At 52.5% G+C, this 24089-nt stretch overlaps 5 protein-coding genes across 5 annotated transcripts; 3 read left to right on the forward strand and 2 right to left on the reverse strand.

Annotated features, from left to right (window-relative positions):
- Positions 1–2114: 2114 nt before the first annotated feature.
- Positions 2115–4852, forward strand: LMH87_001452 (uncharacterized protein; the record flags this gene model as incomplete). Its single annotated transcript, XM_056192727.1, has 6 exons — positions 2115–2475; positions 2546–2678; positions 2735–3300; positions 3379–3801; positions 3857–4716; positions 4787–4852. 6 exons carry the CDS (start codon positions 2115–2117, stop codon positions 4850–4852), a joined length of 2409 nt encoding a protein of 802 aa, XP_056049834.1.
- Positions 4853–8005: 3153 nt separating this feature from the next.
- LMH87_001453 (uncharacterized protein) lies at positions 8006–9258 on the reverse strand (the record flags this gene model as incomplete). Its single annotated transcript, XM_056192728.1, has 5 exons — positions 8006–8103; positions 8155–8342; positions 8402–8997; positions 9114–9196; positions 9246–9258. The coding sequence occupies 5 exons, from the start codon at positions 9256–9258 to the stop codon at positions 8006–8008; spliced, it is 978 nt and encodes a 325-aa protein (XP_056049835.1).
- A 7110-nt stretch (positions 9259–16368) lies between these two features.
- On the forward strand, positions 16369–17969 carry LMH87_001454 (uncharacterized protein; the record flags this gene model as incomplete). The annotated part of the gene is made up of 2 exons (XM_056192730.1): positions 16369–16593; positions 16701–17969. The coding sequence occupies 2 exons, from the start codon at positions 16369–16371 to the stop codon at positions 17967–17969; spliced, it is 1494 nt and encodes a 497-aa protein (XP_056049836.1).
- A 901-nt stretch (positions 17970–18870) lies between these two features.
- Positions 18871–19729, reverse strand: LMH87_001455 (uncharacterized protein; the record flags this gene model as incomplete). Its single annotated transcript, XM_056192731.1, has 2 exons — positions 18871–19520; positions 19615–19729. The coding sequence occupies 2 exons, from the start codon at positions 19727–19729 to the stop codon at positions 18871–18873; spliced, it is 765 nt and encodes a 254-aa protein (XP_056049837.1).
- Positions 19730–21331: 1602 nt separating this feature from the next.
- Positions 21332–22324, forward strand: LMH87_001456 (uncharacterized protein; the record flags this gene model as incomplete). Its single annotated transcript, XM_056192732.1, has 2 exons — positions 21332–21432; positions 21514–22324. The coding sequence occupies 2 exons, from the start codon at positions 21332–21334 to the stop codon at positions 22322–22324; spliced, it is 912 nt and encodes a 303-aa protein (XP_056049838.1).
- Positions 22325–24089: the final 1765 nt, after the last annotated feature.

The following is a 24089-nucleotide window of genomic DNA, read 5'->3' on the forward strand; positions in this document are numbered from 1 at the left end:
AAAAGAAATCGGGGGACACGAGGTTTGGGAGTGGGAGGAGGGTGGGAGTGAGGGTGGGAGTGCAAAGACCTCGGCCAGCGCCCTTTTGGGGGGAGGCGTGGAGCGAAGATGAGAGCGGCGTCGACGAGCGACCGTCAGCTCTGCTGGTCGGCAGGGGGGGGGGTGTATGTGGGGTGAGTATGGGAAATGGGCAACGGGATTTGTTGGGGTTCGTCACATTCTGCGCCAGACGAGTTACTGGTATGACGGTGGCGTTGTACTTTGGTGCTAGGGAATGGGCTATTGAAAGCCAGGATCCGTCGCGACCGGATCGCAAGCTTCTGCCAACGTGATTGCAGTGGCGCTTGCAGATTGACATACAGCTATAGATGGATTACCTACGTCACTCCGATATGGTTGAACACAAATCCAGCTCCAGGATCTCGTGCTCGGACCCGAGTGCACTTAATTTGTACTCTGGTGTCCAAACACGACTCGGGGCATGCCCTGGATCGCGGCGCGCGCCGGCGTCTTCGTTACAAAGGAACAAGGGGACAAAAGCCTATGCTTGCGCGCGCAGCAGATGGAACAGTAGCAGCAGCAACTGTGGGTCGAAGCACAAAGGTCCCGCCGCTCATGTGTGTAACGGTCGGTTGACCGTTGACTTTGAGCGGATCAGCGCAGTCTTTTTCCGGCTAGCCGAAATCCGAGCGTTGTAGCGCAGCCCCCCCCCCCCCCCCCCCCCTTTTTTTTTTCTCCTTGGCTACCGTTCTTACCTGGGCACGTTAAACGGGCATTGGACGCAGCGCGTGGGTGTGGTGAGCTTGGGTAGCGGACAGCAAAGCCTGTCGTGTAATAAAAAGAACGCCTGGATGTCGCCAGGTTGGAGACATCACCTCTAAACCTATCGTGCTAGGCCCGAGCTGCAGGCCATCGGGGGACTAACAGCTCTCCAAGTTGGCCTAATCAAGCGTTGGGACGACGACCTGGGGTGCCTGGAACAGAGGCGGGCATGCCTGGCCTGTAACTTAGTGCTGTTTTCACGTGGCCAGATAGTGGGCCTGCCACTGAGCGTCGGTGGCATCCTGCCACCAGGGCGAGTGTATGCGACTGACGTTGCAGCATGGCTGTCCGTTGGCTGGCCGAGCACACGCCCAACTTTACCGCAAAGGGCAGCGATCGTGTGCAAAATGACAGAGAGGCTAACGTGAAATGGAAGAAATTGCATATGAAGGATTTCAATCGTTCAACTAGTAGTGAGAGCTGAAGATGTCGGCAGTGCGGAGGAGCATCCACCCCAATGAACCAATCAACCGACCGGCCACGGAAAGGATACGCTCTCCGACCACGTTACGTCTGATGCGAAACTACTTAACTGCCTGGGTACTTTCATACTGACGCCGACGTTGGACCGAGACTGCTGGCTCCGCGTGCCGCCACTTCTTCGTCGAACCGTTGCCGCCCGCTTCGTTAACGACCGAAGTCTTCCCCAACCTGATTTCTTCGCATCCTTCACTTCCATCTCCGCCTGCACACTTATAATTTTCTTGCACTCACAAGCATCAAATCTCCTATTCCTGGCTTCAAGCACACCTCTTTATGGTTGGAGAGCTTGCCCTTGCATCAGCCCTTCCATTCACGCACTTGGTCATGCCTCGCCGTCTCTAGGTTTATCTCACCCACCAGGCGCTGTTCTGTCGCCCGCCTCAGCCACTGTCTTGGAGGGGCCGTTTCCTTCACTCGCAGCCATAGTCGCGCGCTAACCTCACAACTTATAATTCCATCGCTGTTCCTTGCCCTTCGGCTGCTCATTCTGTCTGCCTTGAATTTCCGTTGGATGCCATAGTGCTTCCTCGGACTCGCCCAGCCTCCAGCAACACGCCTTCAATCAACATTTATCTTCCACCTCTTCAGCAGTTGGCTGCTCCGATAGTGTATACAATCTCAGACGGTTTCCAATCCTCCTTCTCACGTCGGCCGCCGCGTCCAACGGTCCCAAGACGCCATCGCCCACTCTGCCGCACAACGCCGTCACCAGTCTGCCCATATCAATTGTTCACTACGACGCCTTGAATCACCCGCCCGACCTGTACTATACCCAGGACCTCTCGGCTGGTCAGCCGTCTGCTCCCCAGATGGCCACCTCCGGCGCCATGGGCCACTATCACCAGCAGCTGCCTCCCATGTTGCCGTCCCACGCCCAGTACTCCAACCCCGTGCCCTACCAGTATGGCTACGCCAGTGGCCTCACCTCGCCTCCTTTCGCACCCCCCTCATCCTTCAACGGCATGGCCGCCCGGCAAAATGTTTTGCCTCTGCCGGGTGGCGGCGTCCCTGGCCAAAACTCCGTGCAGCAATCTTATGCTCACTTCGACAACACCGGCCAGCAGCCCCCGCCCCGCATGAAACCTCACGTAACTACTACATTATGGGAGGACGAAGGCAGCCTCTGCTTCCAGGTCGAGGCCCGCGGCATCTGGGTCGCCCGTCGCGAAGGTGCGTTTCTTTTGTAGGCGACGCTGCACCCGCGTCGTGCGCTCGGGATACCTTGCTTACCTTTACCCAGACAACCACATGATCAATGGTACAAAGCTCTTAAATGTTGCTGGCATGACCCGTGGCCGCCGTGACGGCATTCTCAAGAGCGAAAAGACCCGTCACGTGATAAAATCAGGTCCCAAGGATCTAAAGGGAATCTGGTATGTTGCTTGATCCACATTTGAGACACGGTATCGTAGATACTAAGACACGATAGGATTCCCTATGATCGAGCTCTCGAGTTTGCCAACAAGGAAAAGATTAGCGAACTTCTTTATCCTCTTTTTTTGGCTCAGAACGCTGGCTCTCTGCTCTACCATCCCACGAACCAGAGCCGCACAAACCAGGGCATGGCCGCCTCCGACCGTCGCAAGCAGGACCAAGGCCAGCAGATGCGCTCCAACTCCAGCAGCCATAGCCTGCCTTCAATGTACCATCAAGAACAGCCTGCCATGGCTCAGGTCCCTGGTCCCCAGACGACCCTGCCCTCCCACAGCTCCCTCGCACGTCCGGGCTTGCACACCTTTCCTACACCAACTAGTGCCTCCACTGTCATCAACGGAATGGGCGCTTCGGAAAGCTTTAGTAGGCAAGGCCATGGTATGAACGGCCAGCAGGCCACCACTTCACCCGGCTCCACCCTCCAGTCACTCCAGTCGTACCCCTCCAGCGGTCATGGCGGCTATGACAATCAGCGCCAGATGTACAATGCTCCGTCACCGCAGCAGTCTCCCTACCAGAGCGCTAGCAATCCTTCTCAGGACCGTCTGTACGGTCAGGCTGGTTCGTACCCCGAACATGACACGGCTCCGCCGTCAAGTCGACCAGCTACCACGGGCATCCTTGCTGACCAGTCTGAAGCCAAACCCAATGGCGTTATGCCTTCCGACCAGTCTGTTGACCGGCAGCCTGGCGAAGCTTCGACTGTTGTCTCGCACCAACATTCCAATGGCAATCACCACCAGTCCGAGGCTCATATGTCGACGGCGCAGGCACCGGCGCTCCAAGACCAGGCTCCTCTACGCCCCGTTCCAACTCACGGCTCCACCGAGCGGCTTGTCCAAAGTCAACCCGCTGAGCAAGTTGACCATGCCTCTGCTACGTCTCGGAATGACTCTCGAGCTGTTGTTCAAGACCGGGCGTCGACTGACCCGGAACAAGGCTCAGGTACTGTTGTACCACCTGACCCGAGGAAGCGGAAGCGACTCTTTAGCCGCCGGACTAAAACTGGTTGCCTGACTTGCCGTGCAAGAAAGAAGAAGTGTGACGAGGCCAAGCCAATATGTACGAAGGACAACCCACTTCTTTATTCGCTGGAATCTCGCTAATCCATCGGTAGGCAACACATGTATCAAGGCTGACTACAAATGTACCGGATATTCTCCTCAGCGAGGTGCAGGCATGCTCAAGCTGATTAGAAACGAAGCTGGAGGCTATTCACTCGACTTCAAAGATCGCAGCTCTCTACCGTGCGCTTTTGGTGACTGCGGCATCAACGACTACCAGCGACACCGTGATGGCCGCACATCGCCTGCATCAAGCGCACAGAGGGCTGCACAGACGGCACTCTCTCATGCCCAAGCGCAGCCTCGTAGCATGGCTGTGGCAATGCCCTGTGATCAGAGACATCCTACCCAGAAGGAAGAAATGCTTCAAGGCGGCTACTTCTATCAGTATGACCGGGAATTGAGCTTGGAGCGGGATCGTGCGGCCACGGCCTGCTGGCGTTTCAACACGCTTGCATATCCTCCCACCAACGGAGTCTCTACCGAAGAGCGTGCTCGTCTGTTCCTCGACATTCTGCAGCCGCGTAAGTCGTCGTTCTCTCTCGAGAAAGAGGCCGCAAATCGCAACAGTGTTGCACGTGTCGGATATCATGTCGCTGTCGAGTCTCCTTTCTACTGCGACTACGGCTACAACATCTGCATTGGCAACAATGTTTCTATCGGAAAGGGCTGCACTTTGAGTGACGCGGGCCAGATCCAAATCGGCGACAACTGCATTATTGGACCCAACGTCAGCATGTACACCATCGAGCTGTCCACGGACCCGAAGCACCGCCAGGGCTGCCACGGTACCCAATTGAGCAAGGGTATCGTCATTAAATCGGACTGCTGGATCGGTGGTGGTGCCATTATATTGCCCGGCAAGGTTGTCGGGAGAGGCTCTACCATCGGCGCAGGCTCAGTTGTCACCAAGGTGTGTTTTACGGCTTCGCGCCTTACTCTCAACTGTGTATGAGACACCCGTGCTAACTCGGCTCATCCAGGATGTGCTACCTTTTACTGTTGTTGCTGGTAACCCTGCACGTGTTTTGCGCGGTGTCACGTCCTAGAAAGGAGGCTTTATTAAAGCTCGCACTGTACAACGTTTCCACCCTATTTCTCTTCACCTAGGCCGGTTTTTGGTCGACCTTCATCCACCCTCGTACTAGAGATAGACTGAGACAGGCATGGTACTTCTTTTCCTACAGCACTGTTGAGGCTCTTCACCCGCCAGCGTAGTATCTGTAAAACTAGTAGCTCTTACGTCCCGCCCAACTCGTGACGTCCACTGTTACCGTGATCAAGCCTCGGTTTTGATGCTTAGTACGCCATAGATCAGGTATGGTACGACAAAATCGAGACTGACAGGCACTTGATCGAATAACCAAAACAAAGTACAATAGCTCCAAGTCAGATCGCACGTTTTCCCAGGCGGCCTATACCGTGTTCTATGGTAGGCTAAGCAAATGACAAGCTCAGCAATGACGGGCGAAGCAAATGACTTGTCAGATTTTCTCTTAGGTTTAGTTTTATTCAGCGGTGGACACGGAGTGACCTTGTCACGAACGGCAACTCCTGAAAGCACCAATCCCATAGTGCCGCGGCACCGCGAGTTTTAGCGGCCCGCTTGAAGATGGCGACAAAGTTCGAATGGAGTGGGCTTAGAGCATATCTTACTGCGGTTGGAGGGGGGGGGGCGTGTTTGTTGATCGAGAACGCCGCGGAAGACCGAGACGCGCGCCACTCACACCACCCTCCCCCCCCCCCCCCAAAGCGTCATACACCGACTCTACTGATAGGCAGGTTCAGAACGCGACTCCGGAGTGCTATTAATAGTTTTTTTCTCTTTCTTTCATCTCCGCACACGGCACAGAAGATGCCGGTTACAAGCTGAGGGACTTTTTGTGCAGTTTGGTGGGCGAGCGGTGGTTTGTAGCCAAGAGCCTTACTCAATCCGCCCGAGTTACCGGCCGTAATATGCTGCTCGTACTTCTCTCACCGCGCCCTGGAGCTCCCCACAGCCAGCTCAACAACCTCAAGCCCACCCTTATTTTTTCTTCTTTTTTTTGGGTGGTGCGGAAGCGCCGCCCACGCCTCAAGCCGAGTACGACAGAATTTTCGAGCCCGCGTAGACTAAAGAGCGGCCGCATCTTTTTTTCAGGCGGAGCCACTCCACCTCCGATCAAGGGGACTCTAGGAGACGCTTGCACGCTGAAGCCGCACTGTGCTGTCATCTTCGACTCGATCGCTGGCTTGCCAATCGGGCGAATCCCCGTTGCTTGCCTCCATCCAAGTTTGTCAAGCTTCTCGTGGTGGGCTCACGATATTTCCACGGACTAAATACACTGCTACCGAGAAGACAAGGCACCTCTTACGCAATTCTATGAGCAGGCTGGTGAAGCGTCTCGGGGATAGCTTCTCGCGCCAGACTTACTTCATCCGCGCAAACGCTTCCCGGAGACGTCGCTCCCAGCGGCCAACGCTTTTGGCCGGGGGTTAAACGAACAAACAGTCGCCGGGGGGGATCAGCTCTTGGACAAGAGAGCCCCGCTATTGGCCAGACTAAGGAAGCTACTAGGCAGTAGCTTTATGGGTCGACAGCCCAGGGCCCCAGCGTTACCACTAAAAACGATACCCCCATCAGATCTGTCGCCGATAGAGCCACAGCAGCGCGAACGGCTCGCGGGGAAGAGATCGTAGATTTCCCGATCAATCAGCGGCTGTGTAACGGTCATGCGGCCACCGTACTTTATATTACGGGCTGGCGGCGTCTGCAATGCAAGAGCAGGGCTGCCGGGGGCTTTCGTTTATCTGCATATCGCACTCGAAAATCTTGCACAGGCACTGCGCCGAAAGAACTGGCGCTCTGCAGCCTGATCACGTCTCTCTACTCTGCTATTTGTTGAACCAGATACTCGGTAACCAGTGAGACGTTGACGAAGTACACCCTTTCGTCCCTTCGTCTGCACGAAAGTGGGCGAGGTGGAAATTGCATTTGTGGTCCTGGTATGGGCCGAATGGCCGAATGCTTTTCCTGCGCTCCACTACGGACCTGAGCGATGTGGGCCTGTGAAGAGGCCTGCTAGTCCAATCAGTTGCGCTCGTCCACGCTGGAGACACGTTTTTGACCTGGGGTGTGATGAACTTTACGCAGCAACCAAGGCGTGGGAAATTTCTTGCTCTACTGGGTGCGTTGCGAAAGTTTTATACCCCGGCTAGGTATCTGTCTTGCGCTAAGAGATTGGAATCCTTGCTGAAGACAGGGGGTTTGTACCTCGATTCTGGTGGCAGAGACGGCGAAAAGCCCTGCTAGCTCACGTTCCTCCTTGTAGGTACATGCAAGGGTATTAGACTTATGCATCACACTTAGTAGACTAGTCGGGCTGCGGGGCGCCCAGCCACTCAAACCTTCCAGAGGCCTGTCAGAAGGTGATGGCCGCCCAGCACGGTGTGGATCCACCGTGACTCGCTTCAACCTAGCACTGGCTTCCTCAATCCCAACCAACGCCCTGCATCGAGGACAAAAGGGCAACCTTCATGATGTGCTGCCCGACTCTCCTCGTCCGGGGTGCCTGCATTTGTCCTAATGCGGTGGAAACGCGACGTCTGGCGTGAGAACAGAAGCTAGTCTTGCTGCGTGGTGGTGTGTCCGGATAGAGGCGGGGACTTACGTCCCTGTCACCAGCAACAGCGTCCTGTGTTGACTACTGTCGGCAACCGCGAAACGTGAAGCAGGTCCCGAATAAGCGAGCGACGGCAATTGGGACGGCTTCTTCTGTGCTGCGTTGCTGCCCCAGCGCTCTACTGGTACGTCAGCGAGGACTCAAGAGATGAAGACCCGATGAGCGGGTCCAGGCATTTGTTGGTTGGTAGCCAGTGTGCCTCGAGCTGGACGGCAGATGGTCTGCCGCTCTGAGTCCGAGCGTAGACCGGCATTGCACTCATGAATTGCACTCATGAATTCTCCGTGTTAGACGCTGATGCCTACGCGGACGTTGTGTCCACTGCTGCCTCTGGCATACCCAGCCTGAAGCCGGAGCGCGCAAGGCGAGATGTGCGTGGAAGTAGGCGCGTCAATATAGGCCATAGAAGAACGACGGAAGGTGTAGGAAGACGAGAAAAAGTTGATTCAGAAAAGGACATCCCAAGGCTAGAACCAAGGAAACTGCGACTAGATCACACGTCTGATATGTCTACAATATTCCCAGCGTATTGCGTCGTGGCTATGTTTGCTTGCCAATGGTCCTGGGCCATACCATCCGTAGCAGAAGCTGTGTCTTACGCCTGGGGAAGAGCTTCCCCGTGTGCCTGTGAAGAAGCCCTGCGTCTTGTGAGAATGATGCGTACGCGCAATGGAGAGCCAGGTACTCACAGATCAACCACATCCCATGTAGGTAGCGGCGGATGAGCATCAGATTCGGATCCGGGCCAGAGCTCCGAACAAGGCAGATCTCGCTGATCCCGAGAGTATGATAAGTTCCGCTGTTGCTAAACGTGAGGCACAATCCGTCGAGGCAAGAGGCCATGCACGGGCTGCGGCGGATCGGGAAGTTGCAAAGGCTGGCTAGTAGCGTGGGTGGTTATCCTTACAACGCCGCTCTTGGATGGTGAGCACGTACTCCGGGTCACCTCCGGAGCCAGCGGCAGAGCAGAGACGCGAATTGATAAAAATTTTGACGGACTCAAACCCCTCCCCATCATACATGCAGACGTCTAGGGACATCTTCATGCCTGGCCTTCTCAAATGCAACTCGAAGCGGTCTGCATCGGGAGCAAGCGACAATGGCAGTTCTTGTAGGAAGCTGAGGAGGTTGTGGCCGGCAAAAATGCTTCGGGGCTTCCAGTGGAACTCTTTATAACGGGAAGAAAATACAGAGAAGCCAAGGAGGGATGACTGGTCCGGCTCACCATCCAGCGTCTGAGAAGACACGCTCGCACCATTCGTTGCAGAGACTCGCTGTTCGCCGGCGTGCGCAGCAGTCATAGAGCCAGTCCACAATGGAAGACGGTGACCGGAACTTTCAAAGTGTTCGTGTGTAGGATCGCTCACGGAAGCCTCCATGGGCGACTCTCTCGCAAAAAGACCCTCAGCACAGCTGGTTGGGCTCGCGATCTCCAGCCGCGGGCGTTGCGGCCGTCGCTCCTCAGCCGCAGGAGCACACAAGTCGCTCAGTCCGTCGACCGACCGCTTGAAATTCGTTTCCATGGAACACATCTGCCAAAGAATTTGTAAGCGTTGTCTCTTTGTGATTCAGGGGTTGAAGTGGAAGGTTCGTGTGGACGAGATGTGGTGTGAGGCAGGGTGTGAGGGAGGGCGCAAGGGTGGTGTACAGTAGATGCGGCCCAGTTCGCAGCCATAAATCTTGCGTAAGAGTCGAAGGAGATCCGGTGCTTCATACTGAGCGCCTTTAAATCTGCAAAATGGATAAGGACCACCGCAGCGGGCAACTACGAGCGATATACCGCCGGCAGACATGGTGAATGGTGCGCAGTCGGATGGTGGCGGGCAGCCGTGGTCGCCGCCGCGCTGGCCAGAGGTCCGTGATCTACAGTGGTTGACCGATGTGTTGCCGCTTTTGCTGGCACAAGAAACGAGCCGAATCTTGTCGACGAGGGGCTTTGAAGCCACGGCCGCATGGCTGGTCAAATCGCGCCGGTGCCTCCGCCATGGCAGCCCAGCGAAGAAACACACCATAGCCACGCCGCGTTGGGCCGCAGCGTTCCTCTGTTCCCAGATGGCCAGGGCAACCCTCATGACGCCGTTCAGCAGTGGGAAACGACTTCAAAAGAAGTTGTCAGGCCGGACTGGCGCAGAAAGCCACTCACTCCAAGTCGGGCGCCGGTGCTCGCGACAATCCAGCGCCAACACCTGTTTTGGCTCCCCATGCAGCGCTCACTGCATGGTGGGCTGGGTCCACCGATGACCTGCGCTCGCTGATATGCCTGTGTAAATCAGGCTGCAGGGCGTCGTTGCCAAATTTTCAGCAAGGGTGCGTTCGCATGCCCGATTGGGAACGCATCCGTAACTGACTGTTGACAGGGCTGCAGAGCCATGCTGCATGAGGGTTCCCTCAGATGACGGAGCATTTGTGGCTCTGTGCCGTCAACACCGTCAACGCCGAAGTTTATATAACAAGACTCGACCACTGAAATCTCGTCGTAGTATCATGATTATGGTGATTTGCCATCGTGGTCCGTTTTCAAATGCCGAGGCGGAACTGGGGTGACCGTTCCTCTCGTCGCTGAGAGCTAGTTTCGACTCAAGGCATGTGCTACGGCGTACATCGGAGATCTGAGATCGTACATCTTTTGGAAGAAATGAGATCATCCGAAAAAAGACGGCCAGGTCATATGGCGTTGCAAACACTGCAAGAGCGAGCCTCAGAGCTGGGGATAAAATCACGGTCACTATGGGAAGTGGCCCACTAGAGCGCTACTATTAGAACTAACAAGATGTGATTGAACCGATGGTAAAGCTGATGTATCGATAGATAGGAATTGCTAGAAGCTACTTTTGGCCTGTAGCAGGTGATCCGTCTGCGGCAGGCAGCAGGCGGCAGGGCAGGCTGCAGTTTCACTTGCGTGGTGAACTCCATCTGCGTTTGGCACCTTCGCAAAGGATTTCTCCTGCACACGTTCCTTGTGCATCTTGTACACGTTCCTTGTGCATCTTGTACACCAAAACCCACGCTTTCCTTGTCATGACAAAAATATAACCGCCCAACAGACTTCGCACCCATTTTGGCCCAAGTCGATCCTTCATGGTGTGTGGTTGCAAATTTCGGGACAAGGCAAACATCACGAAGTAACCAGCAGCTGCAGAGATATATGGCAGCATGAGGGTGGTCAGAACTCCGACAATGTCCGTTTCCGCCTCCATCGTCCCATCCCGCTCGTGCTTCTCTGAGTGGGCAATAGGTAGGAGGCAAACTGAACAGACCTCGGCTGAGCTCTGTTTCCGGAGCTTGCGGTTTAGTTTACTCTCGTGCGGAGGAACCGTTTTGTTGTATACGGAGCAGCACACAATAACGCCTATAATGTGGCATATTGATGGATCCATGCCACATAAAGCCGAGTATAGTACCTGCCCTTGCGGTTAGTAACAGCTTGTGAGCGCCTGGCATTCCCTTACGCCAGTTGCAAAACCCATAAGCCCAGTGCCCACCATCGGACTAATGAAACCCCCTATCAGGGCTGGAACCAGGAAGATGATAAACAAAAGCTTAACTAGCGTGTCACGTATCCCATCATGCCCAGTAGTGGAGAGTACCATAGAGTCCGTCCCAGAAAAGGCCCAGAACGATAAGACACTATACACCAAACCGCCTACAACACCACCCAGCACACTGCTGTACCCAAGTTTCTGCGTCGGGAACGTTGCCCAGTAGACGGCCATGTCGCGTCGTTGGTCGGTGCCGTTTCCAATTCGTGGCTCGCGGGTCGCGTTTATTTCTCGGCAATTCGACAGATGAGATATTCCAAGCTGTTTTTGCAACTAGAAAGCCGTTTCTTGACCTTGCAAATGGGGACGGAAGGCCATGGACCGGCTCGCGGACAGATGGTAAGGCAATGGTGTTTAGAGGAGCTCGCGGGAGGTGGATGTTGAAAGAGTACACAATACGTGCCACGCACCCACTGTGGGTACCTGGCACCTGAGGGTAGACACGAAGTGCCTGAGGCAGTCATTATGGTACGAGAGGAAAGGGCGGATCAAGGTTAATTCAGGGAATATGAAGGCAGATGACAACGCAACGATACTTGCAGGTCCACTTCCAACTTCTTTTCCTGCAATGGCCGTGACAAATCGCAAGACTTGTAGCTACTCGGGCCCCGTCTCCCACCCTCGCGAGAGCCGCCACTGCTGCATCCACACCCATGCCATCACTCAACTCGACGGTCAGCCGGCCGCAGAATGTTCTAAGTTTCTCTCACCGCGCCCTGTAGCTCCACGCACCAGCCAACATCAAGCCTGGTTTTTTTTTTGGTGTGTGGCGGCGCCACCACTTCTCAATTCCCACACGACAGCATTGGTAGTTCGCCGGAGTGTTACTCAGTAAATAAACGAACGAGCTGGGCGGGTCGACAAACGGGTGGGGAGTGCCAAAGCTCTCGGGCAAGGCCAAGCTGAACCGGGCCAAGTAGACTACTCCGGGCGCAGTAGTTCTATGGGTCGATAGCACTAGCCCCACCACTGAGCGATGCCCCCATGGTACAGAGTTGTCTCTGGCAGATCTGCCGCCAATAGAGCGTACCCGAGGGGGCAGATTTGCCTTATTACAAGCGCACTCTCGACGTCTCCAAGTTTTGGCAGATAGTATCCTTGGAACATGATATCTCTTTTTGAGGTGCGATTCTTGCTCGTTCAGACACGCACGCGCCCCGACGCGCTCCGAATTCAGCCACAGGCTTCACGACTCGGTGCTGGATACCGGCGGCGACGCGTACCCCGGGCTGCCAGGGCGCCCAGCCTTGTACCTTCTGGCAGCGCAAGCTCTGCGGGCTTGCAGCTCAATGCGGTTGCTGATCTAACGTGCACGCTGTCCAAGGACGGCGCATGCAAACCTCGGCGCGTATGTGCATTGCGCGAGTCAGCGTATCTGGGCCGTTCCTGCACTGTGCGAGTGCGAATAACCACTGGGCAACTATCGTCTCGCTCCTCGCAGCTTTAGGCATATCGGCGCCTGGCTTGCGCAAGACGGACCGACTGGCACAGGCCTTCGACCCCAGCGGGTTTATCGTCCTGTTGACTCCTGGCCATCGTAGGCAGCAGTTCCCTGTACAGCGGAGAGTAGCGGCGCCACTATGGACGTTCTTCCTGGAAGATCTGCGGCGTCGTGAACGTGACTGCATCACCAGAAGCAACGCTTTTTCCTGGAAGACCGCTTGCCTCGTGGATTTCTACCCGACCAAAATTGGCCAACGCAGACCAATGACAATGCCGCGCTACGCGCCCATCTCCCTACAACACAAAATGACTGGTCGTAAGGCTCTGCCGGCTAGCTTCCGTCCAGTATCCGCTGGCATAAGTAAACCTATGGACTTGCTCGGCTGTGGCAAGGTGTACAATACAGTTAACGGCTGCTCAAATTTGGCTCAGACTCTTCTAAGATGGATTTTGCGATATAATAATGGAAAACAAACGTTTCCCTACGTTCCATAAACTTCGACACTATTCCTACTTGTCTGAGCGCACAGCCCTCACATTTAAACATTTGCGCCACGTAGGGAACACGAACGTTCAAAGCCATCGAAAATAAGATTAAAGGCGGATTAGACTGGCATATAGCAGGAAGAAAGTGGAAGTACCAACAAGAGGGAGCCAAGTATAAGCTGCATAGCATCATCATTAGCGCGACAACTACCTAGGTCGAAAGCGACTGAATCTGTAATACGTGGGTAAACACAGCACTAACTTAGAAGCAGGCATGTCACGTACCTTTTGATCGATAATGCCACGCTGATCCTCATTGCCATTTTAAGCGGTGGGACAAAATCCAGCGACCGAGCAAGCTGCCTGGCATTTGCCAAACGCAAGGTTGCAGGCAACAACCGTGGGCGCTGCTGATGCACCCGCTGTGGCGCCCCAGGTCGCGCCAGCGGCGGCGTAACAAGCCATCACAACCGCGGCGCATCCAGCTTGGCAAATACCATATGCCAGCGGTCCAGCAGCTGCTAGCTCAATAAGAAGTGGAAAGATAATTATCTGGTTGCGCATGGTCTCACTGTCGAGTTATGAAGAAGAAAAACTTTGGTTGGAGTGGTCCAGTTTGTTCACGACCCACGAATACTGCGCTGGATTTCGAGGCGCTGTTCTAGGTTTGATCTTCGGCAAGCTAGGCCTAGTCCGGCGTCCTTTCACGCAGGTCTCTTTTCTCAGCGCAAAGCACAGATACACCATCAGGCTAGCATAGTGCATAGGTCATAAGTGTTAAACATACGCATGTTATTTTTCGCTGAATCAGCCCCCTGCCACATTAGGATACGTTACAGCAATAAGCCAAAGAGCCCAAAATTCCACGCCACACCACGCGAACACTACTGCTGCCCAGCCAAGTATCTCAAAAATCAAAACAAGTTGCGCAGAATGATCAAACTTATACCCCGGATCATCCAAATCTTCCACCAGTTTGACAGCTGCGTGGCTAGCATACGCTCGAAGACTGGTGGCATATATGGCCAGAATGAGAGATATGACCATCATCAGCCCAAGGGACTTCCGTGAGACTTTGAAATAGAGTAATAACGCGTGTAGAACAAGTGAGAGGATATTGAACACGAGTAACAGGACATGTCTTATGTATTTTGCCCTACTGATAGTGGCGATTCTGTCGCTGATTGCTTGTGAAGGGGGCAATCTGGGTAACCTGGTGTCGGTTGCGCCACTCTGAAATGCTCCATATGGAGTTCGCGGAAGGTGACAACTCAAGTCTGCACAACCAGATGGTTCAAGAAGTGCGGCCAATATATAAGAATCTAAAGCTGTGAAGTCTTCGTGAACGTCCCTTGCGTTTCGGGGTCGCGCACCAGTTGGATTTGGCTGGTGCTAGAGCGCCTCAGAGTATAAGCCCAAGCTCGCTTGTCAAACTACCGCAACTCAAGGCAGTAGCGCCTTGCGCTGCTATCAGAAATGTACTTACGCGAATAAATAAGACGATTGAGGCCACCAAAGAGAGACTGATGGCAAGATTGGCCGACGGAACGAGCAGTAACACTTTTGGCACCCGCACCGCACAATGTTGGCACATGAAGCGAACGGTTCAGCCTAATGAGTTGCGGATTAGATTGCTCACAGGCAGAAGAACAGGAGCATTGTGGCTTATACTGTGGTGTGGCAGACGCGCCCGCGCTGGGGCTCTGGCGTAGAACACTGTGGACGCGCGCGGTGACCGCTGAAGCCTGTCACCCATCGGGGCTCATCGAACGTCCAAGGGGCCGCGGATTCAGAGCAAATTAACAACAGACTGCCGGATGTTGCTGCTCGAAGTTACTTGTACCCCCTCTTTAAATTGGTGCTGCTAAGCGTGTTTTTTCTAATGGGCTGCAGCAAAGGACGATGAGCGGTCAGAATGAGAGCCGGGCAGCTGGTACCGGAGCGTGAGAGTCAGCGTGGTGGTCCACAGTAGTCCCTAAGGGCCACTGTATCGGCTGGTTCTCACCCTGCACTGTAGCCGAAATTGTCCTCACATCTGTCTCCGTGTCCCCTTTGTTTTACAGCGAAGAGAGCATTTTTAGTACGGCGGCAATACAGTCAGGCGCAGACCACAAGTCTGAGAGCCCGGCCTATGCAATGCTTGTTTCCTGGTCAAGGAATTTCTCATGGTCACTTCGGGGGCGGGTCGGAAGAAGAGGTTTCGGGAGAGGAGACGGTCGAGCAACAAATGTCATACTCTCTGTCTTTTTAATAGGCCTGGCGCTGTAACAGCTAAAAATGGGCGGCACCAGCGCTAACTTACAGGCTCGCGAGCCTATTAATTAGTGTAAAGACCTGGAAACGCCCACTAACACCGCTGCTGGTATAGCGCACGCAATTTTTAAAGACAGAGAGTGACCTCAAGCTGGTTTCGCACATAACAATACTTGTGCAGAAACTTATTAAATGCCGTACCTCTCGGCGGGAAAAAGCTCAGGATAGAAAGTAAATTACTACTCCATCGCCGAAAGGTAATTTTGTCGCAACAGAGCAACAACTGCTGTATAGGTGTCGGGCGGCGCTGCGTCGCAGGCTAAAATGGCTGTCACAATCTTGTTAACAAAAAGTGTGACATTTGCTTCGCCCTTCTCTGTACTGCATTACTTGAAGCTGTTATTGTCGTAACAGAGCAACGATTGGAGCATGTGTGGCAAAATAATGGCCCAGTTCAACCGCCTACTCTCCCGCTCAAGTTTCGAGCACCGCCTGGACAATCAGCAGCGATACCCCGCATACTAAAATGGCTGTCAAACCAAAGGCGTGACCTTTGTTTCGCCCTCCTCTATATCACTATTTGGCTCCGGTTCCCATGAGCCGTTGCACCGCTTCTGGTGCGCTGGCGCACTACCATTTCTGGCGTACTTCCACTTCTGGCGCACTGCCAAGCCCGGAGGTGGAAGAGTCGTAATTCGAACAGCAGCGAGAATTGGACAAAGCCAAATTCAAGTAGGCTTTTGGTTGTTAGTTCAGCTCCATGAGCCAAGTCACGCGATGCTTGCCTCGCACGGAACCCACCATACATGCTTGAGCTACCAGATGAGTAGGCCAGAAATGGCTGCTAATTTCTCGCTTTTGCGCGTCATTCAGAAGCATCGTTTCAACAGGCCGCTATAGTATAGGTTAGCAGCTTCCCATGAGCATGCAGAGGCCAGAATGGCGGGTATTGTACACTGTAGATGTCTTGATTGATTGGTTAGTCGATTGACTCATTCAAGAACTACGCCCGCTAAGCGCTTCCCTCAAGAGAGACTGGTCCCCGTCAAACGACGGATCCATGGTTACTCCGACTTTCAAGCTATTCTACATGTTCGCAAGACCGCCGATTTTCATTCTCATCTTGAGCATCACACATTGACTGTTCGAAGCCAGGCTGTTACCGTTCCACCTTACTTCACCATGTTGCGTTTCCTCGACCCAACCCATGGCCAAGCCGCGACAATACCCACCGACAGGGTAATACCGCTGAGACTGTTTGACGACCTTCCTCACGGCAAAGACACTATCTTCTGGACGCCATTTCTGTTTAACGATGTCCTCGACCCCTCAAAGTTGCGAGCTGGTTTGGAAGCTCTTGCTACCTTTGAAGGTTGGGACAAAATCGGGGCCAGACTCAGATATAATGTAAGTTACCTCACCCTTGCTCAGTTCTACATCTGTCTAGCTGCTCATGGGTCTGCTTTGCTACACACGCTGCTGGGGTCCGAGCTAACCAAAGAACGACACGACAGAGAAACGGCCGGCTGTATTATCATATCCCAGCAAGCTTCACAAAGGATCGTCCAGCGGTAAATTTCTGCAATATTCGACACGATATAACCGTGGGCAAACATCCAGTTGCGTCCCAAATGCAATCACTAGGGGCTTTGCAAGGACAAGGACCTCAGATAGTTGCAGAGGTCACCGCCTTTAAGTCCCTGTGGGACCATCCAAGTGTCCCCCATGACTTTACTGACTACTTGAAGAATGACTTGCCCCAGACTGGGCTAGTTGTCGTATCATTCCAAGATGCGACAATTGTCGTTCTGGGTTGGTTCCATACCTTTTTTGACACTCCGGGCAAGGCGGAGCTGCTTCAGGCCTGGTCCAAAATTGTCAATGACAACCCGAGCCAAGTTGGGACGCCGCACGATGCAGACGAGGACCCTCTCGCTCGCCTCGGGCTTCACCGCACTGAACCCTACGTGCTCGAAGGGATGCGACTGACCGGGTTTCCGTGGATTGTATTCGCAATTAGGACCCTATACAATGCTATATTCAAAACTTATCGAGCACGTGTCCTGCGGCTTCCGTCGGCATTCTTGCAAGAGATGCGCCAGCAAGTGGCGAGCGAGTTGTCATCCAGCGAAGGCGGCGACATCAACGACACGAGGCTGTTTCTTAGCGACGATAACCTCATCACTGCTTGGTGGGCTCGATTGCACACAGTGACCCGGAAGGACCCACGCGGTACTGTCAATATCTTCAGCTCTCTCGGCATTCGCAAAGCACTGCAAGACGACCTCTTGCCGTCGTCCAAGCCTTACCTGTCCAACGCATTTCAGTGGTACACTGTCTTGGTGCCCACGCAAGAAGTTATTACCAGCGGCCTAGGCCACCTGGCCTCGTTACTACGTAAACGCATTACGGAAAGTCGCACTCGTCAACAAGTCGAGGCATATTCAGCGCTGGTAAGGGAGAAGGAAGGTACCTTAACCATGCCTATTTTTGGCGATGCCACCATGACGGTTCTTATGGGAACCAATTGGTGCCACGGGAAGTTATTCGACTTGGATCTGACTGGAGCTGTTATCAAAGATGCCTCTACGGGCGTTGGCGCACCATCTGCAAGGCCAGGATTCCCTTCCTATGTTCAGTACACTTCTAATTGTAACGTTCGTCTCGACTATTTGGTCACCGTTGGCAGAGATCATGATGGGAACTACTGGTTGAATGCAGGCACCGACGAGGCTCACTGGAAACGAATCGAACAAACTCTGTGCGTTGCTGGGAGAATGTGAGATATAAATTTCTGTTGCACAACTGTAGCTGGAAAGCTGTGATGCGGTGAGCTCCGTGGTGGCTGTCTTACACTCACGCCTCGGTCCCCTTCCGGGCAGTCCGCCGGTCCGGGATTCACCAGTGAGCGAGATTGGCCAAGATGAGCCGGGGAGCTCTGGAACTTGTTGAATTCCCCTTGCTTCTCGTAGGTTTCGCTTTTTCTTGGCTCTTGGACACTCGTAGTGGTCGCTCGGTTAGTTGTCAATATACTCAGTTGAGACTGTATGCTGTTACAGACATTGGCTCCATTGGCTCCACTGGCTTCATTGGACCGGCTGAGAACGTCTACTAGTCTGAATCTTGTTGACTGCAGCTACTGCACAATGCTCACATAGACCCGGTAGTTTGCGACGCGGGGCGGCGAGCTTGGCTCGGAAGACGGCTGTGTGACTGGGGACCACGAGGCAGATCCAACAGCGGCGTGATCGCACGCGAAGTATTTTGGAAATTACTACGTAACAAGACACAACATAAAAAGAGAGTACAATGCAGAGCATTATTGGTGTTCTTAGCAAGCTGTCTTTCACCGACTGCGCCCCACTATAATTCAGCGTCCGGGACCCATAAACAGCGCCTATATTCTCTGAAAGCCAGTACGAGAGGACACCGATAATGATTTGAAGTGTAGTGCAGGGAGCATCATTAGTCGCTCAGTAGGTATCGAAAGGTATCGAAAAGATGTGTGCCTTCAGCTTTTAAAAACAGCGTCCGAAAGTTTGCGTGCGACAAGTTGCGCACGAGGATATTGGCAGAAGAGCCGAAGCTAAGCGTTGCCTAGTAATGGCTAGAAGTCTGCGATCATCTTTCGGAACATCAGGTGTGTTCCTTAAGTCGCACAGCTCGCACGATGCACCGGCTACTTCAACCGTAGAACCAGTAGGTGGCAGTGTAGCTGGTGCTGTCGTCGCCAGCAGCCTTGGCGCAACCGTGCGAGTTGCCGCCGGCAGTGACAACACGGTAGACCAGCTTCGCAGGGCCAACAGCATCGCTAGTGGCTCTCAGCTTGAGCCAAGCGACCGCGCCGGTGCCGTCGGGGCCAGTGGACGCCGAGCTGGGAGCGTCGACGGCCTCATCCTTCTTCGCAGTGAGATGGATGGTGCCGTTGTCGAGCACGAACTCGGGGACGCCCTGACTGGTGAAGAAGTGGTGGCCAATGTACTCAAGGGGCCCGTCGATGGCGTCGACGCTGAGGGGCGCAGGCGCGGGGAAGGGTTCGGTTGGCGAGGCGCCGGGGTGGGCAGGATCAACGCGGCCCTGGGCGGAGGAGTCCATATTAAGCGGGAGCTGGTGGTGGGCGAGGACGTCGCCGGGGAGCGCCATGAACTTGTCGGCGGAGAGGGATCGGGGGCCTTGCTTGGGGTAGAAGGGTAGCGCGTCGTAGAGGATGGCGAGGGCGCCGGTGGCTAGGGGCTTGGCACCGACGGCCGAGCAGGTGTAGTTCTGGATGCCGAATCCAAGGGCGATGTGAAGAAGCTTTAGGCCATCGGGGGGGTTGGTGAGTTCCTTGGGGCCTAAAGTTGTTTGTGTTAGTGGGCTGTTGGGGAGGTGCTGGAGAGTCATTGGAGCCAAGGAGGTGAGAGGAGCGTGTTAATGACTTCAACTTACCGCCGGAGGCGGGCACAGTAGGAGTCTGGAAGTGCGCCTGAGGAGAAGCGCAGGGCAGCGGCGCAGCGACAGCAGAAGCCGCCGAGGCGAGGAGGATAACAATCTTGGACAGCATCTTTGCAACGGGTTATCGCTGCGGAGTGTGGGTTGGTAGACAGGGGAGGGATGCAAAATGCAGAACTGAAGAGACAATGTCTTGGATACGACGATGTGACTGTAATGGGGATCTGAGTTGAGATGGCCGCAAAGGGACAGGATTGTCTCCGATATAAGTATCCGTATGTGTAAAATAGGGAGGGAATGGAAAGTCGGGTGTGGTCAATCTATAAATTCAACAACGACATTGACAACGATAAGAAGACAACCAGACAAGAGGACAACCAGACAAGAGGACAACCAGACAAGAGGACAAGAACAGGAGCCGACGAAACGGCCAGGTAGCCAGAAGGTCAAACAACCCGTCAGAAATATTAACAAGTTGCTCACAAACCACGGCCAAAACAGCACACAGGCACAAATGGACAGCTACTACATCGCTGGCAATGGACAGCCGAAGAGTTACTAGCTACCAACCAGCCGACAAGAACATCTTGGACAGGAAGTCACAAAGACACAAGAGCACAAAAGAACGGCTGGAAAGCAGGACGAAACCATACAAACGCAGTACTAACATCGCAAAGAAGGCCGCACTAAGATAAGATCCAGCGGCTTCTACTGTACTTGTATTGGAAATTTTGAGTGAAATTGCAATATAGCGAATGTTAGTTTCTCTGTGCCTTGCTCTGTAGCTTCTGAATAGCCTTGCGTAGGAATGGCCGGTTTGACTATATTTGTTCTGCTTACCGGTACTCCTTCCCGCTTCAATGGTGCTCACTGAGACGCAGAACTTGGGGGCCAAACTTGAGGCTCCGTCGTCGCCATCGTCGCAGAGGAGCGCGGTATGGAAGCAGCGGGATAATGATTTGCTATCACCCGGAGTCCATGGAGTCTCCCTTAGAATGTCTTAGCCCAGCACAGTCTGACACCAGCCGCCGAATGTTATCATTGAACAGAGGTGCGTGCCATGCTCAATACTTCCGACTGCACTAGCTGGCGAGGTCGATTAGCTCCTTAGCCTAGCCGGGTCATCCAAGTGCAATACCCAACAGGCAACTTCGATAATGATAGCCTCACCAATCAAATTATCTTTGATAGATAATGCTGGGTAGCAGTTTTATGATGAAATTTGCCGACAGCAACAATAGAGAACCTATTTCTTGCAACATTGGGAAATGCGACCGTACCAACGTCTGCTCTGCCAAACCAGCTAAGCGCACTGACCCGTAAATGGCTAGCACCAGCACAATTGGGCGTGCGTACTATGGAAAAGATACCATCACGCGCCAATAGCGGTTGAGGTCATTGAGGCTCGTCTGTTAGGCGTTGGAAGTAATTTAGGAGTAAAGATCATATGTCCGCGTCAACATCATCAAAATTTGCCTAGACTACTCCGTCACAAGGCACGCTAGTGCAGCCAGGTACGTTTATCAGGTGGGTTTGGGTGGGTACCTTCAAGAACTGTGCAGTACTAGGTAGGGCTTGTTCTAGGCAACATTTGCTTGGCTTGACAGCCTAGCAAACCGCAGCGAAAGGGGTTTTCTTCCCTGTATAAAGCTTGTTGCCCATCCTCACCCCGCAATGACTCTCCAGCGCTTCGCTCGTTGCACCACAGACTACAATGCGATGGACTCAGCATACCGATTATCAAGGGACTGGGATCGCGACGGACGAGAGCAGTTATCAGCCTGCAACTGCTAAGGGACGACAGGAATTGGAAAGGTTGCTCGAATCCTACATACTCGAAATGCCAGACGTTAAACTGGTCGCGGTCCGGCAGAAGGCTGAATTGTATTTGGACAGTGATCAGCATACCGAAGCACGACAACTGCTTGAAGAAGCAGTTGATTATTTCAGCCAACGAGGCATGGCGATCACAGCGGCGTGTTTTCAACCTTTGTTGTCTCTCTGGGTACAAGCGCTGCAGACTGACGGTCGGCATGCCCAAGCGCGACAACTCGTCGACGAGATCCTCGAGTCGTTCAAACAAACGGGCAACAAAGCGGACGAGCCGTGGCTAGCACCCTGCATCGAGCACATGATATTTCATAGTATCAGCAGTGGTGAGACAGAACTAGCTTGGCAACTTATTGAACGCACTTTCGACTCCTACGAACTTGAAAACCTTGCTTGGAAGACACAATTTGGACTTCTCGACTTATTCGTTAACATATATCGAGAGCACCCAAGCGCCCTCAGAACAGCATCCCCGCTTACTCTTGCCCCGAGCCAACCTATCTTGCGTCTTCTTTATGAGAAGGAAAGCCTACCCGCCAGCTATCGAGCATTGCTCTCGCACAGTTTGCGTGATTCCTCAAGAGACCATTTACTCACCAAGTTGAAGAACGGATCAATTTCCCTTGAAGTTCATTCCGATATTTTGAAGTTTTGGTCAGAGTACTTCGAAGCCAGGTTGTCCGGTCGATGGAACCAGGAGGACATACGAGTTGAGAATGACTTGTCCGACGAATCCATCACCAGGGTATTCTCGGATTTCTTCTACTCTGGCTTATATACGGAGACTGATTGTGAGAAACAAAAACAAGATTTTGTCGTTGCTGACTTCTACAAGATTACGAAGTTGAAATCGGCACTAAACATCGAATGGGAATAGACATATCTTTGTAGGTACAATAGAGAATCTACACTATGCTAGTTCAAACGCTACTATGTGACGTCATGCGATGGCCTTTTTCGTGACAGTCACTACATGTAGGCAAGGCTCTAGTTCTTGACGTGGCCTCGACTACCTCGAAAGCGCTGGGCTCCCTCTGAGTACTTGTAATCGGTAATTTTGATCTGGCTGTGACGGTATCGAACCGCGGGCGGGGCTTCAAGATCAACTGCGAAATGCCATCTCGCTGGAGGTGCTTAATGAAAGACATTGTGTTAAAATAGAAGATTGCATCATTCAGACATTAAAATAAACCGTAAGGTTGCGGTCTGAGTTCTGGTTACTGGTTTCTGCAAAGAGACAGGCCTGGCAGGAACCTTTTTACGGAAAACATCCCGCAGCACGGCTGATGGTAGACCGCATCGGCCTGGGGAGGTTTGTTCTAATGGCGTTTACTGGGAGGATTTGATTGGTCGCCGTACAAAGTCCGCAGAGCCTTGAGCAGCATGTGCAAGGCACGAAACGCGGCCCTGCAAAGCTCATTTTGCCTCGAAGCGCCGCAGCACAGCACGGCTTCTATTGGGTTGGGTAATACTGCACTTCAATAGTAAGTCTCAATACCGTGCTTCAGTACTTTTGCGTGCCACTATTTCCGGATGCTGCACCTGTAAGGCTTACACCCACGGGCGTAGATCCGGAACCAGTAACGCTCCACCTGGAAGTCGACAGTCCCGAAGAATTGCATCAACTCTGTCGATTCAAGATTGCAAACCGTAACCGAAAATCCCCAATTCTGCCCGCCCACCAGATGCAGCAGCTGATTGCAAAACTTCTACCGGGTAGCTTATTCCTTCCTTCGCTCCAGAGGACAGCTACTAATCAGGGGGCTATCGACGTGTCTAAAAAGCCCAGGGCCCCAGCTGGAGCACTAACGTCAGCCACCCACTTCTTGGCCCTACCCACCTCTCGGCAGCGTTTTACACCAAAACACACACTTTTAATCTAGCTATATTATAGCTACTATAGCAAGTTAAAATATACTAAAATATAGATAATATAGTTTCTAATTTAGTATCTACTATATAAAGATATTAATATTTTTTATTAGATAGTTGTTTTTAAAAAGATTTTTAAAGTTAAGGAAAATAATTTACTAGTTATTCTACCTATTTTATTTTTATATTTATTTTTTAAATATCTTCTTTAATAGATATATAGTTTTAATAAAATAATTATATAAAACTCTTTTACTTATAATCTATATAAAAAGGATTTTTTCTTATTTTTAATAAAAGTCTAATAATAGTTTAATATAAAGTACTTTTTTAAAATTCTTTTTTACTCTCTTTTTTAGATTTTCTTAAATATCTTTATATATATTAGATAAGAAGACTATTTATTAATAGACTTTATAGTATATATTCTTATATAATTATCTATATTTTTTTAATTATTATATATAAATACACTAAATAGTTAAATAAAAGATAAAAGTGTTAAGATCTCCTAGTACTTTATATATAAACCTTAACACTTTTTTATTTTATTTTAAAAGAATTATTACTATTTAGAAGAATTTAGTTTAAGTATAAAAAATGTAGAGTATATAGAAATCTATAGAAAGAAATTACCTAATAATATTATCTATTCTATATATAAAAAGTGGGCTTAGGGTAAGTGGGTAAAAAGTGGTACTTTTGGTGTAAAAACGCTGCCGAGATGTGGGTAGGGCCAAGAAGTGGGTGGCCGACGTTACTCCACACCT

Source organism: Akanthomyces muscarius, chromosome 3, assembly GCF_028009165.1.
Source record: "Akanthomyces muscarius strain Ve6 chromosome 3, whole genome shotgun sequence".
NCBI lineage: Eukaryota > Fungi > Ascomycota > Sordariomycetes > Hypocreales > Cordycipitaceae > Akanthomyces > Akanthomyces muscarius.